At 47.4% G+C, this 10,811-nt stretch overlaps 5 protein-coding genes across 5 annotated transcripts; 2 read left to right on the top strand and 3 right to left on the bottom strand.

Annotated features, from left to right (window-relative positions):
• Positions 1-107: 107 nt before the first annotated feature.
• On the bottom strand, positions 108-1,210 carry V8C40DRAFT_249991 (NADPH-dependent FMN reductase). Its single transcript, XM_083216870.1, has one exon. The coding sequence runs from the start codon at positions 891-893 to the stop codon at positions 297-299; it is 597 nt and encodes a 198-aa protein (XP_083071061.1). The 5' UTR covers positions 894-1,210; the 3' UTR covers positions 108-296.
• A 108-nt stretch (positions 1,211-1,318) lies between these two features.
• On the top strand, positions 1,319-3,005 carry V8C40DRAFT_249990 (transferase family domain-containing protein). The gene has a single exon (XM_083216869.1). It carries the CDS (start codon positions 1,490-1,492, stop codon positions 2,834-2,836), a length of 1,347 nt encoding a protein of 448 aa, XP_083071060.1. The 5' UTR covers positions 1,319-1,489; the 3' UTR covers positions 2,837-3,005.
• Positions 2,895-3,923, bottom strand: V8C40DRAFT_249989 (Chloroperoxidase). The gene is made up of 2 exons (XM_083216868.1): positions 3,702-3,923; positions 2,895-3,642 (listed from the first exon to the last, which is right to left on the bottom strand). Exons 1-2 carry the CDS (start codon positions 3,845-3,847, stop codon positions 3,018-3,020), a joined length of 771 nt encoding a protein of 256 aa, XP_083071059.1. The 5' UTR covers positions 3,848-3,923; the 3' UTR covers positions 2,895-3,017.
• Positions 3,924-7,017: 3,094 nt separating this feature from the next.
• On the top strand, positions 7,018-8,963 carry V8C40DRAFT_249986 (histidine phosphatase superfamily). Its single transcript, XM_083216867.1, has 3 exons — positions 7,018-7,382; positions 7,458-7,771; positions 7,845-8,963. Exons 1-3 carry the CDS (start codon positions 7,295-7,297, stop codon positions 8,907-8,909), a joined length of 1,467 nt encoding a protein of 488 aa, XP_083071058.1. The 5' UTR covers positions 7,018-7,294; the 3' UTR covers positions 8,910-8,963.
• Positions 8,964-9,010: 47 nt separating this feature from the next.
• On the bottom strand, positions 9,011-10,012 carry V8C40DRAFT_280596 (acetamidase/formamidase family protein; the record flags this gene model as incomplete). The annotated part of the gene is made up of 1 exon (XM_083221415.1): positions 9,011-10,012. One exon carries the CDS (start codon positions 10,010-10,012, stop codon positions 9,011-9,013), a length of 1,002 nt encoding a protein of 333 aa, XP_083071057.1.
• Positions 10,013-10,811: the final 799 nt, after the last annotated feature.

Raw genomic sequence — 10,811 nt, 5'->3', positions numbered from 1 at the left:
TCTAGCCCTAATGATTAAAAAAAAAATAGTGGACGGACTCAGGGCGCCACATGGTAGCAAAAGCAGGGTGCTTTGGAGGTGAATTATAACCATTCATTGAATTATCCGTCGCAGGTTTTTGGCTCAAATACATATACCTAGGACACACTCGTTTAGGCCGTTGGCGAAGTGAAGAGTTTTGTGGTAACTTCTCGGTTACAGCCACGATGATCAGAGTATAAGAGATCTTAATGACATTAAGAGATGTATGTATCTAGAAGTCCATACTTCCATTCTGTTACACCATAACCCCCACCCTAATTCCTTGCTTCGAATTGGCTTAACAAGCTAGTAAATAATGTTGTTATCTTTTCGTCCTCTCTATCTTTTTTCCAAGTCTTTTCCATCTGCTTCTCCCTCTCCCCCGGTTCTCCTTTAACAATTTTGAGTGCCACAGTCGGTTCAACGGTAACCATTCGCAATCCAGTTAGGATTTCGCGTAGATGGGGTTCAGCTTTAACACCGCCTCTAAATCCATACGTCACAATCGCAGCAGGCTTCCCATTCCACTCATGAAATACGTAGTCCAAAGCATTCTTCAGGCTCGCCGGGATAGACCAGTTATACTGCGGCGTAACAAAGATGAATCCATCATATTTGCGAACAAGAGCTGACCAGGCGCGGGTATATTCGTAATGATAATGGGGTGTGGGATCATCAGCCGGAACCTCGCCTGGAACTAGAGGTTCGTTGAAGAGAGGAAGGTTGAGTGTTGCCAAATCGAGTAATTCCACCTTTGCGGTAGTCTGGGGAACAGTGTTAATGACAGAGGCGACATAACCAGCAACGAAAGGGTTGATGCGCTGAGGGCGAGTGCTGCTGATGACAACAGCAATAGACTTGGCAGCAGCCATAGTGACGGTCTAATTAAATGAAGAGAGAAAAGAGCGTCGGTCCACAGCAATTTTCTGAAGGCCTTGCTCAGTGAATATATACCAGAACCCGAAGGCTACCAACAGGAGCTTAAATATCATTGGATGAATGACTTAGAAAAGGGCAACCGCCGCTTACTAAAACGAGTTTCATGGTGACTAGACGTTTGGCTCGGCGGTCTTTTGCTCGGCCTTCGCGTATTGCCTAATGGCCGCTGCCTGATAGCGGCTATTGCGGACCGCAGGATGAAAACTCTTGCAATTGTACTCTATACGGAGATATTTATGGAGTAATGACACAATAGTTTATTTGGACTAACTATTTAGATTTAAGAGTCATAATATTACTGTTTTTTTTTATATTAAGTTGTGCTTGCATACAAGCCAAAGGTGCAATGCCAGTGGCTGTCGGCAGATGGCGTGAGCACTTTACAACTAACACAAGTGCCGATCGCTGACAAGGACCTCTAGTATAATCCTTCGCATAGCGTCAACATCCTAAATCGTTTTAATCCCTCTTATAACACATCTCAGATAACAAACTTCTTGGCATTCCTCCTTACGCCAGCCGCAGCACCATGGCGGAAACACTATCACCGCAAGAGCTAAGCCAGCTATCTCCACTCGAGTGGGTGATGCCGCGGTCATTCATTAGCCAAATCCTCTGCTTTCCGTCAACAAATCCTCGAATATACGAAGTCCTCCGAGATGGCCTCGCAGGTACTGTGGCAGATGTTCCATATCTCGCCTCTAGGATAGTGGCTAGGACCCATCCTAAAGGTTCCGTTGCGTTGAGCTCACCGTGTGACTCATTGGACGATTTATTCCGCGTCAATGATCTCGCGACGACGGTGGACTACAACGACCTGAAGGCGGGAGATTTTCGACCTTCGCTATTTGATGGACTGGATCTATTTCCTGCTGACCTCAACGTCGCAAAAACGTCGCCCAGTCCAGTCTTTCGCGCCGTTTTATCTCTGGTGAAGGGTGGTTGTCTGCTCAGTGTCAGTCTGAATCACTCAACAGCCGATATTACCGCTTTTGGCTCGCTGTTGAAGATATGGGCATCACATTGCAGGACTGGTTCTTCTGAAGACATTCAGTTTAGCCGACTCTGGCTGGATCGCACAGCAATCGTCAACAGCTCTCGTCATGCTCCAGCTAATGCGCCGCTTCTCCTTCACAAGGAAGACAGTAGCCCGTCTAGCCAGCCATCAAAGCCCGTAGAGATTGAAACAACTTTTTTCAGATACTCTGCAGAATCTTTTAAAAGTCTAAAGGCCGAAGTTACCAAGCACTTGCCCGATGAGACCTCTTGGGTATCAACCAGCGACATATTAACCGCTCTCCTTTGGGGCTCTGCTATTTTTTCTGAATTTTCAGATGATGACAACGATACTGCCAACAATGTTTGCTCTATGCGCATTGCCGTTAACTGTCGCAGTCGCTACAGCCCACCTTTGCCTAAGAACTATCTTGGGGCCGCTTTTGGAGTATCGCTGGTGACGGCTAAGAAAGTCGATCTCATGGATATAGGTAGATCAAGTGGAGGGACATATTCCACAACAGCAATCGCAAACGTTGCAGCTGCCGTTCGCCAAAGCGTCAACATTATTGACGAAGGCAAGATGAATACCATTGTTCATCATCTATCTGCTCAGGAGGACGTCACAGGTCTCAAGCTCTGCGAGCAGCCGGCAAGCGTCTCCATTGTCTCTTGGGCCGATGAAGGTGTTTATGAGCTCGATTGGGGCACAGAACTAGGACACTGCGAAGTCGTAAGACTACCAACTTTCAAGACCAAGAGGTACCCGGTTGTGTTTCCCAGACTTCCCAACGGCGATCTTGAGGTTCTTGTCAGTTTTGACCAAGAGTTGTTGAATAGATGGAGAGCAGTATACGGCGTAAGCCCATGGAAGGCATAGAAAGTTAGACTACGGAAGCTTTTGAGCCCCTGTTTCATGCGAATATTGAGAATACTAGAGCATAAATATGATTCAAAGCGTTAGATAAGAATGTAGCTATTAAATGAAACTAACATGATATCATGTACACAGAACCAAAACGACGCCATTCATAGCACGATAATAGATCACCAATAACATTTTAATGTTCAGAAAACTTTTGCGCAACACGCCCGCTTTTATCTTGTCTCTCCATAGACTTGATAATGCCGTCAATTGCAGGATTCAGATCAGCCAACTTGATGGTCCTCGCTGATGGCTGCCATCCAACTTCCGTAGGAAATCTTTCCTCTTCAAACCATGCTCGAATACGATCTTTTGGTCCTTGATATGCCGATAGAGGAGGGTTAAATTCAGCATCAGGACTGTTGTCCGACATCATGACAAGGACCATTGCGGCTTCAAAGAGCGCCGCATTCATCTGGTTTTTGGAAAGCGCGTTTGGTATTGACTCTGATTCCACACGTAGTCGGGTTTTGGCAATAGAATCAACGTTAATAAATGATGTAGGGCTATCAGCCATGAGACGCTCAATTCGAAGGAAATTTGGCTTTAAGTGAGGATTACGAGACGTGTAATCAGCTCGAGTGAGGGATGCAATGTGCTGCAGTATGTCTGGTGTGTTGAGATCATCAAGGTCGAAAGTCTCATTGCCCCATGCTTTGGCAAAGTCCTTGGCCGCCGCTGCAAATCCTGCTTCGATATTGAGGAAGTTTGTGAAGGCGTCTTCTATCTGTGAAGGCGAAATATGGCGGCCACTGTGAGGACTTTAAGACAGTCAGTTAGTCATTGGATCATCCTTGCACCAAGTAATAGAGAGCCTTACAGATAGCCATGGTTTGCCAAAGTATTCAGCATTGGGCACGGCCCTCGCGAATCATCGGGTCCAGGGGGCATCCACTGCTGAACTTGGACACTGGCATATGCAGCCGTAGCAAAAATTGCAAACGAGAAAACATTGGACAAAAGCATCGTGGCAATTATAGATACAAATATTGTACGAGACCGAAGTCAACGGTATTAGTGACGATCTGTTTGAGAATAAATAAATCCAAATTCGAGCGGGAGATCATCCTCTTTAAGCTTCAATTAGAACTCAACAATAATATCGGAAGCAAAACACCACCACTACTAGTGTCAGAGGATCCCATGTCTCTCCGCCTCTTTGCAGCTGCGGCAAAGTCGGCCCTCAGTCTAAGACATCTCGTATGAAGGACGCAATTTACTTTTCTCTACGGAGCACGTCTCCACACGCTCAAATCCATCTCAAGGGTGTAGGTGCAGTAGCGCGGTCTGCGCGGTCCAGGCACCTGTATAGCCAATGCCGTTGTTTCGCGGAGTCTGAGATTGTCTTTCCTTCTCCTCTGCAGTTGGGCTGATTTGCTTTTTACCGATCTAAGTGGCCCGCCCAGAGATTCGGGATCCTGAATTTGTCATTCTGCGGGCCGTGGTTGGCCCCTCAGCCGTTCTGTCTAAGGCGGCATCTATCATGTACGCGCTGATGATTTGGAATTCGAACGAGAGAGACACGAGAAGAAGACTGGACCAATGCGATGAATAAGGAGGTCTTAATGTAATATGAAATTGTATACCAGACCCTGGGATTTGCTCAACCCATGGTGATGGACTAGGTTGTAATTCTCAGGATGTAGCCAATAAGCAGCGGTAATGATTGGTCGTAGCTCGATCTTTTGATCTTGGCACATCTACAAAGAGAATTATCCTATTTAAAAGGTGGATCGATCGTCATCAGCCTCGCCTGAGCCGTCGTATGAGATTATCCCAATTACGATCCTGGGGATAGCACCAACCGGGTTGTTAGCATTCGGCCCCATTTAGATCGCTTTAGCTCTGAATGAGTGGATTTCTTTAGCTCTCGTGATGTTTATTGCGGTCAAAAGGCGCGAGCAGATAACAGAAAATCGGCATCGGAGATCAGGGACCTGACTCAAAGGGTCATTCGGAGCAGATGAACCGCTGATTAGTGCAAGCTAAAACATTAGGGGGCGGAAGTCAAATCAGTCTTGGTCTGAGAAACGGCCGCCAAGGGTATGAGTAAGTCAATAATAAGTCCGACGGCCAAGACGGCAGTCTACGCAATGATGCCAAGTTTAAAAATAGCTTCAAGCAAGATCTCAACGAAGCTTTACCGTTTGCCCCCAATATTGTACGTTGGTTGACTCTGATTAGCAACGTCGACTCCACAATAGGATTCTGTATTCCGTGCTCCGCTCGTAACTCACTCAATCAGCTCTCTGTCATTGCCCTGAGTGCGAGAGACATGATGCGGCTAAGCGGTGGATGATCATTTGAACACATTTTCATCCCTGATTATCCCAGTTCGGACGCAATCCCTCGCGAATAGATAGGATCGACGTATAGGATGCGATCCGAAATGCAAGCCGTGTTGCACCCTTGCAGATTTATAGCTCTAGCTCTCGCTAACCGAAGGGGTTAACAAGGGCTACAAAGTTTCTGAGCTAATAACGGATTTCAGGGATGGTTGACACATTGTTTTTCCTTTGCTCAGTTTGGGGAAGAAACAAACTCTATTCTAAGAGCTCTTTCCGTTGCCATGGGATGTTTTTCTGTCCTTGAAGTATGAGGGGCTTTGTATGCAGCAGATCTGACGGGATCGCAAGTGTAAAAGACCAATTGCGTTGGTTAACAGATGTAAGAGAGGGAACTTCGCTTAGCAGCGAGAATATTCGTATTGTTAAACAAATTTATAATGCCGAGTGCACGATGTTACCTCCAGACCTCAAGGGGGAAAGAGTCGCGTAGACTCAGCTCTCGAGCCGTATTCTCTCGAGTCGCATCACTCCAGCCCCCACAAAGCTGGAAATAACCTGTCTTATGTTTCGGCGATCGGTAAGTGTCTCAGTTGCGATAACAAATTCTTTCTCACCCCGGGACTTGGGTCAGCCGCTCTTCCGAAACCAGAATCTAAAAACGGTGAGTAGCAAAGACAGCGAGAGGAAGGCCAGAGACGGAATATGAGCCGTCAGCGAGACAGTAATCAGGGCCGAGCCGTTGGATATTGTCCGAATTGGTGCCTTTTTCTTCATAAAAATAACATGAGACGTTGAATTGCGTATGTGGAGATGGCTGTTATTTGCATAGCCTACCTCGGAAGGGGAAAAGGGCATATTGTAGTACACTCACGATCTGAACTGTTACCCTAATGTGGCTGGCAATGTTTTCACGTCTGGAGCAGATATCGCAGTAGCACCCTGTAACGGTAAAGAATTAAAAAATGATAATCTATGGCCTGACTGTATTAATGTTATGTATGGGAATTGAGGTAAAGGTGAGTGTGGTCATGAAAGGCATAAACACTGATGGATGAGGTTAAGTTGATAATAGCACTTCTCATAATGTTTCAATTAAGTACGGAGACAATGTTGCCCAGTATTGGCCAACTTTGTGTTTATACAACGAACTAAATGAGCCAATAACTTGTGTATGCAGAATTCTTAATTGTTGGATATTCCATCACTTAGATATGAAACGTGAGGGTCTCCTCAAGATGTATTAGTGGTTTACAATCTAAAAGAATAATTTTACGGACGCAGGTATTACAAATAAAAATACGAATAAAATGTAGGACTACTGGATATTGTTAGGTGTATAATAAGTCATTCCGTAGTTAGATGTGTTAATGTTACTGACAGGTCATTCCAAGCGAGATATTGGCTGGCGTTGCGGAATCTGGCCGTTGATGCGTCACAGGCTTGATCCATCCACTCTAGGCAGTTAATAGTTTGTGCTAGCTTGCAATTGATGATATACGACAGACAGTAACATTCAATTGATGCGAATACATTTGTGTTACAACAAGGGTGAACCTGTTATGCTGAGAATAAACTTGTAGATGCCGGGTACACACATAAGTTGGTGGTGCTACAGGCAAGCTGTAGACGGTCAGCGATATCGCAGGTCTAGAGGCTCCACAACATCCGATTTTCAAGTATAAATAATTATTTTATAAGAACAAAAAGCGATATGAAGTCATTTACATTGTCTAGAGTCCATTATCAATCGGATGTTAACCGGATTTGACACCGTCGAGGTGCTCAACCTAGACCGCCGGATAATGTGAGCGCTCCATCTACTGCAGGTCAGCGGCTGGCACGTGCGACCATCAACTCCAACAAGTGGCTCGCAGATCGTTGGCGCTTCCGAAATACCGAACACTTACAGCAGTCGAGGGGGATTTTTGTCAAGAATCCGCGAGGAGACTGGCGATTTCGAAGCAAAATTAGGTGCTGACGAGGCTACTAATTTCATCAATAAACGCCTAGAAGCATTCCAGCTAACGTGCTTCGAGAATAGGTGGCTGCAGCTGAATACGTCCGTCCGTTGCTGTATCGTCACCATCAATTTACCCGTGCTGGTTCGGGCGTGTTCCTGCATGAGATGAAGCTCAAGCACAGCCACGTGGTCGCGGTACCGTTGCAGGCTATCGCAGTTATATCTTCTGACGTGCCCCAAGAAGTCTTCCAAGGTAACATTGAATCCAGGCCTCCTCACTCACTGACCCTTCAATCCATCGCCATCATGCTGACTCGCGCCATGGCAGCGGGCGTCTTGGCCCAGGGCTTCGTTGTTGCCGGATCGCATCTGTCGCCTGTCGACACTTTCTATCCATCTGGGCTCAATGACACGTCGTACATCAGCAACAGCGCGCTGGGGACCAATGGAGGCATCTACAGTGCTCCCGCCAACAGGGCCTCGCAGGGCTCTCCGTTTGGCGTCTACGACTACTGCTCTATGCCCCATCCCCGTGTGAACGAGTATGAGCTGCCCAATGACCGTCACGCCAAGCTGGTGTATCTGGAGTATCTCCAGCGACACCAAAGGCGCACCATGTATAACCTGGCCCCAGGTGGAGAGGTAAGAGACTATACTCTATTGTGGTCGAACCGCGGCGATATCGGTCTGCTAACACACAACTGCTTCGTGATAGAACCAACCATTTGACTGCTCCAGCTTTGAAGCCTTCTTGTATGGCGGCGAAGTGCGCGGCACCTCTGGCGCTCAGGTCTTCGCCGACGTCTACACTGACCCGAGCAACCCGTTTGTGGATGCTCTGCCGTATATCAACTCGACCTGCTTCTTCCCTCAGCTGACCACAGGAGGTTTCCTCGATGGTATCCAGCACGGCAAGGACCTCTGGGCTCTTTATGGCGGCAAGCTTGGCCTGATCCCATCCAGCCCCAACGACAAAGTCTGGCTGCGATCCAGCTCCTCGGCTCTCACCCAGCAGAGCGCTGGAGGTGTCTTGCGCGGTCTCTGGCCGCATTACTCTGGCGCTGTGCCTCTTCACCAACAGCCTGGTCCCGACACCGTCAACAACGGCTATGGTTGCAATGCCAGAAACTCCATTCTGTCGTCCATTCAGTCCACCACCGAATGGAACCAGCATCTCAGCGTGACGGCTGATCTCAGGCAATCGCTGGGAGACATCCTCGGTGCTACCAGCAGTGCGTGGCAGAGCACTTTCGATCACTTCTCCGACAACTTCCAGGCCCGCCTCTGCAATGGATACGAGCTTCCCTGCAGCTTCACCGACTCCTCCAAGTGCGTGTCCAATATCCAGGCCGAGGAAGTCTTCCGTGCTGGTGATTGGGAGTGGAACTACTACTGGCGCAACAACCCTCAGGCCGTCAAGTACATCCAGGCCACCGAGGGCCTCTTCATCGGCGAGATTGTCAACCGCCTTGAGGCCGTCTTGGGCAAGAAGCAAAAGTATGTCTACGCACACACTTTCATCCACGACGGCGACATTGGTCCCGTCTTGGGTGCTTTGGGAATCAACCAGCTGAGATGGCCTGCCATGGGCTCCAACGTTGCTATCGAGGTTTGGGAGACGACTGAAAAGTCGAAGAAGGCTTACTATGCTCGCGTTCTTTACTCCGGCCACACGCTGCAGAGCATTCACGGCAGCCTCGACTGGATCCCGCTGAACCAGTTGATTGACATTCTTCAGGTGTATGTGCCGGAGGACATTATCGCTCTTTGCAACTCGTAGAGGAATAGACGCTGTCTTACTTAGCTACTTCAATAATACACAGTTAATAGGCTGATATTCTCATTACTTCTCATTACCTTCAATTCCTACATCCACCAAAATTAGTCGACAAAGATTCCCAGCGGAATACTTGCAGACACGGTATAAACACCAAGCCCAATCTCATGCATCATCTTGAGATTACCAACAATACTAAACAGCATGTAACCCTCCACCTGCGTTAGTCCCTTTTCTTCTTCCAGCCACCGCATCATCTCCCTCACAGCCTGCTTAACAACCGTGTCGCGATCGGTCCCTGTAATGAGTGCTCCGTGTTCTCCCTTGCTAGCAACGCTCACCATCTGTTTCACCCTTTCAGGATCTGTCTCATAGTGAGGACCAGCCAACTTCCCTTTGCCCTTGATAACACTTAATCGCATTCGTGATCGCATAGTCGTCTCCAACGCAGTGCAGCAAATTTCGCCGTCTCCTTGGCAGAAATGGGCATCTCCAACGGAGAATAAGGCCCCTGGAACGTTGACAAGGAGAAACAATGTTGAGCCTTGACCCAGGTAGCGGCAGTCAAAGTTTCCGCCGATATCGTTGCGCGGATATAGAGCAAACTGCTCGCCTTCAGCTGGAGCCACACCCATGGTGCCGTAAAATGGCTGGCATGGGATGTGAATGCCAGGCTTGAATACTGCGTAATCTTGGCTTTCGGGGAGATCAAAGGTCATGATATGCGGTCCAGGTATTTCGTCTTGCAACAGACCCATTCCGGGGATGACAGCAGTCCATCCCCAACTGCCAGTCTGCAATTCGAGGATCTCAACTTTGAGGATATCGCCGGGCTCAGCGCCATTTACATATACTGGGCCATTCACGTAGAGTTGTCCTATGAGCTTCTCCAAATCTTTTGGAGATTGTATATTTAATGCAACGGCATCGGCTGTGGTTGAATCTCTGGTGAGGTTGACGAATCCAGCATGGGTATTGTCAAAGCTCACTTCAGTACCTGAATCGACCGTGAGGGATGGCTTGTGTTCTTTAGAAAAGGTGTAGAAGGTATTATCTGTCTCATAGTGGACATGATGGATTGTTCTGGCGAGAGGTTTCCAGGTCATAGTAGCTAATTCGGTGTTGTGGGAGGGGCTTCGATGCGTAAGTGTCATCTATTGGTATAGCAACTGTTTAGGGATCCAGCTTGTCTTTATACCTTCGAACCAGCATCCGTCTGTTCCGACAAGTGTCACTTTCGTATTCTATCATTCCTTCTGGGCCTCTCTTCCAATGTGTCGTTTCTTAGTGCTGACAGGGGAATAAGCATTCGACCTCTGTGGCGGTGGTGTACTCGTAAGCAGAGTATGGTAAGAAATTGGTCAGGAATTTTACTTAAATCTGTTCAACCAACACGCAACACATGAGTGGCCACATACGCGAGGTAGCTTCCTATTATTCCATACCTAGAAAGTCACTGATACTGCCGATTGTACATGAAGGTTATGAAGTGAAAGGGGGACTTACATGTTAGGGCACTCTGGATCGAACTTCAATATAGTATTTCGATGGCTCATTAGCATAATATTTACAGAACATCAAATAGCTTCAGTTGAAATCGTATTATAAAACAAAGGAGGGGTAACAACATGGCAAAGCCCAACTCCTTGGCAACCCATGATAGCGCCTAACTAGACACCCATCGCCAAGTCAGCCAACTCGGATGCAGATACGAGCGCAACTCAATCATATGACATGTCTGGCTTATTAATTACATTAGTTTTTCATCATGATTTAAATAAATTCATTCATTTATTCCTGCAAAACTAACATACTCTCTCCGCATTTGCGTCACAGATGTGGAAAAACCCAGTGGGAAAACCACAACCGAGAGGTAGAATCGTGAAACAACCAAAACCCAAGTCC

This window comes from Trichoderma camerunense (genome assembly GCF_050948025.1).
Source record: "Trichoderma camerunense strain CBS 138272 chromosome Unknown V8C40scaffold_13, whole genome shotgun sequence".
Taxonomy (NCBI): domain Eukaryota; kingdom Fungi; phylum Ascomycota; class Sordariomycetes; order Hypocreales; family Hypocreaceae; genus Trichoderma; species Trichoderma camerunense.
Note: the sequence above shows the minus strand (reverse complement) of the source record. Positions and strands in the feature narration are given on the sequence as shown.

Excerpts from the sequence above, each read along its gene's own strand:
- V8C40DRAFT_249991 (XM_083216870.1), bottom strand. The coding sequence starts at position 893 with ATGGCTGCTGCCAAGTCTATTGCTGTTGTCATCAGCAGCACTCGCCCT.
- V8C40DRAFT_249990 (XM_083216869.1), top strand. The coding sequence starts at position 1,490 with ATGGCGGAAACACTATCACCGCAAGAGCTAAGCCAGCTATCTCCACTC.
- V8C40DRAFT_249989 (XM_083216868.1), bottom strand. The coding sequence starts at position 3,847 with ATGCTTTTGTCCAATGTTTTCTCGTTTGCAATTTTTGCTACGGCTGCA. Across the intron at positions 3,643-3,701 it reads TTGGCAAACCATGGCTATCT|TCCTCACAGTGGCCGCCATA; the intron begins GTAAGGCTCTCT and ends ACTGTCTTAAAG.
- V8C40DRAFT_249986 (XM_083216867.1), top strand. The coding sequence starts at position 7,295 with ATGAAGCTCAAGCACAGCCACGTGGTCGCGGTACCGTTGCAGGCTATC. Across the intron at positions 7,383-7,457 it reads GCCCCAAGAAGTCTTCCAAG|CGGGCGTCTTGGCCCAGGGC; the intron begins GTAACATTGAAT and ends GCGCCATGGCAG. Across the intron at positions 7,772-7,844 it reads ACCTGGCCCCAGGTGGAGAG|AACCAACCATTTGACTGCTC; the intron begins GTAAGAGACTAT and ends GCTTCGTGATAG.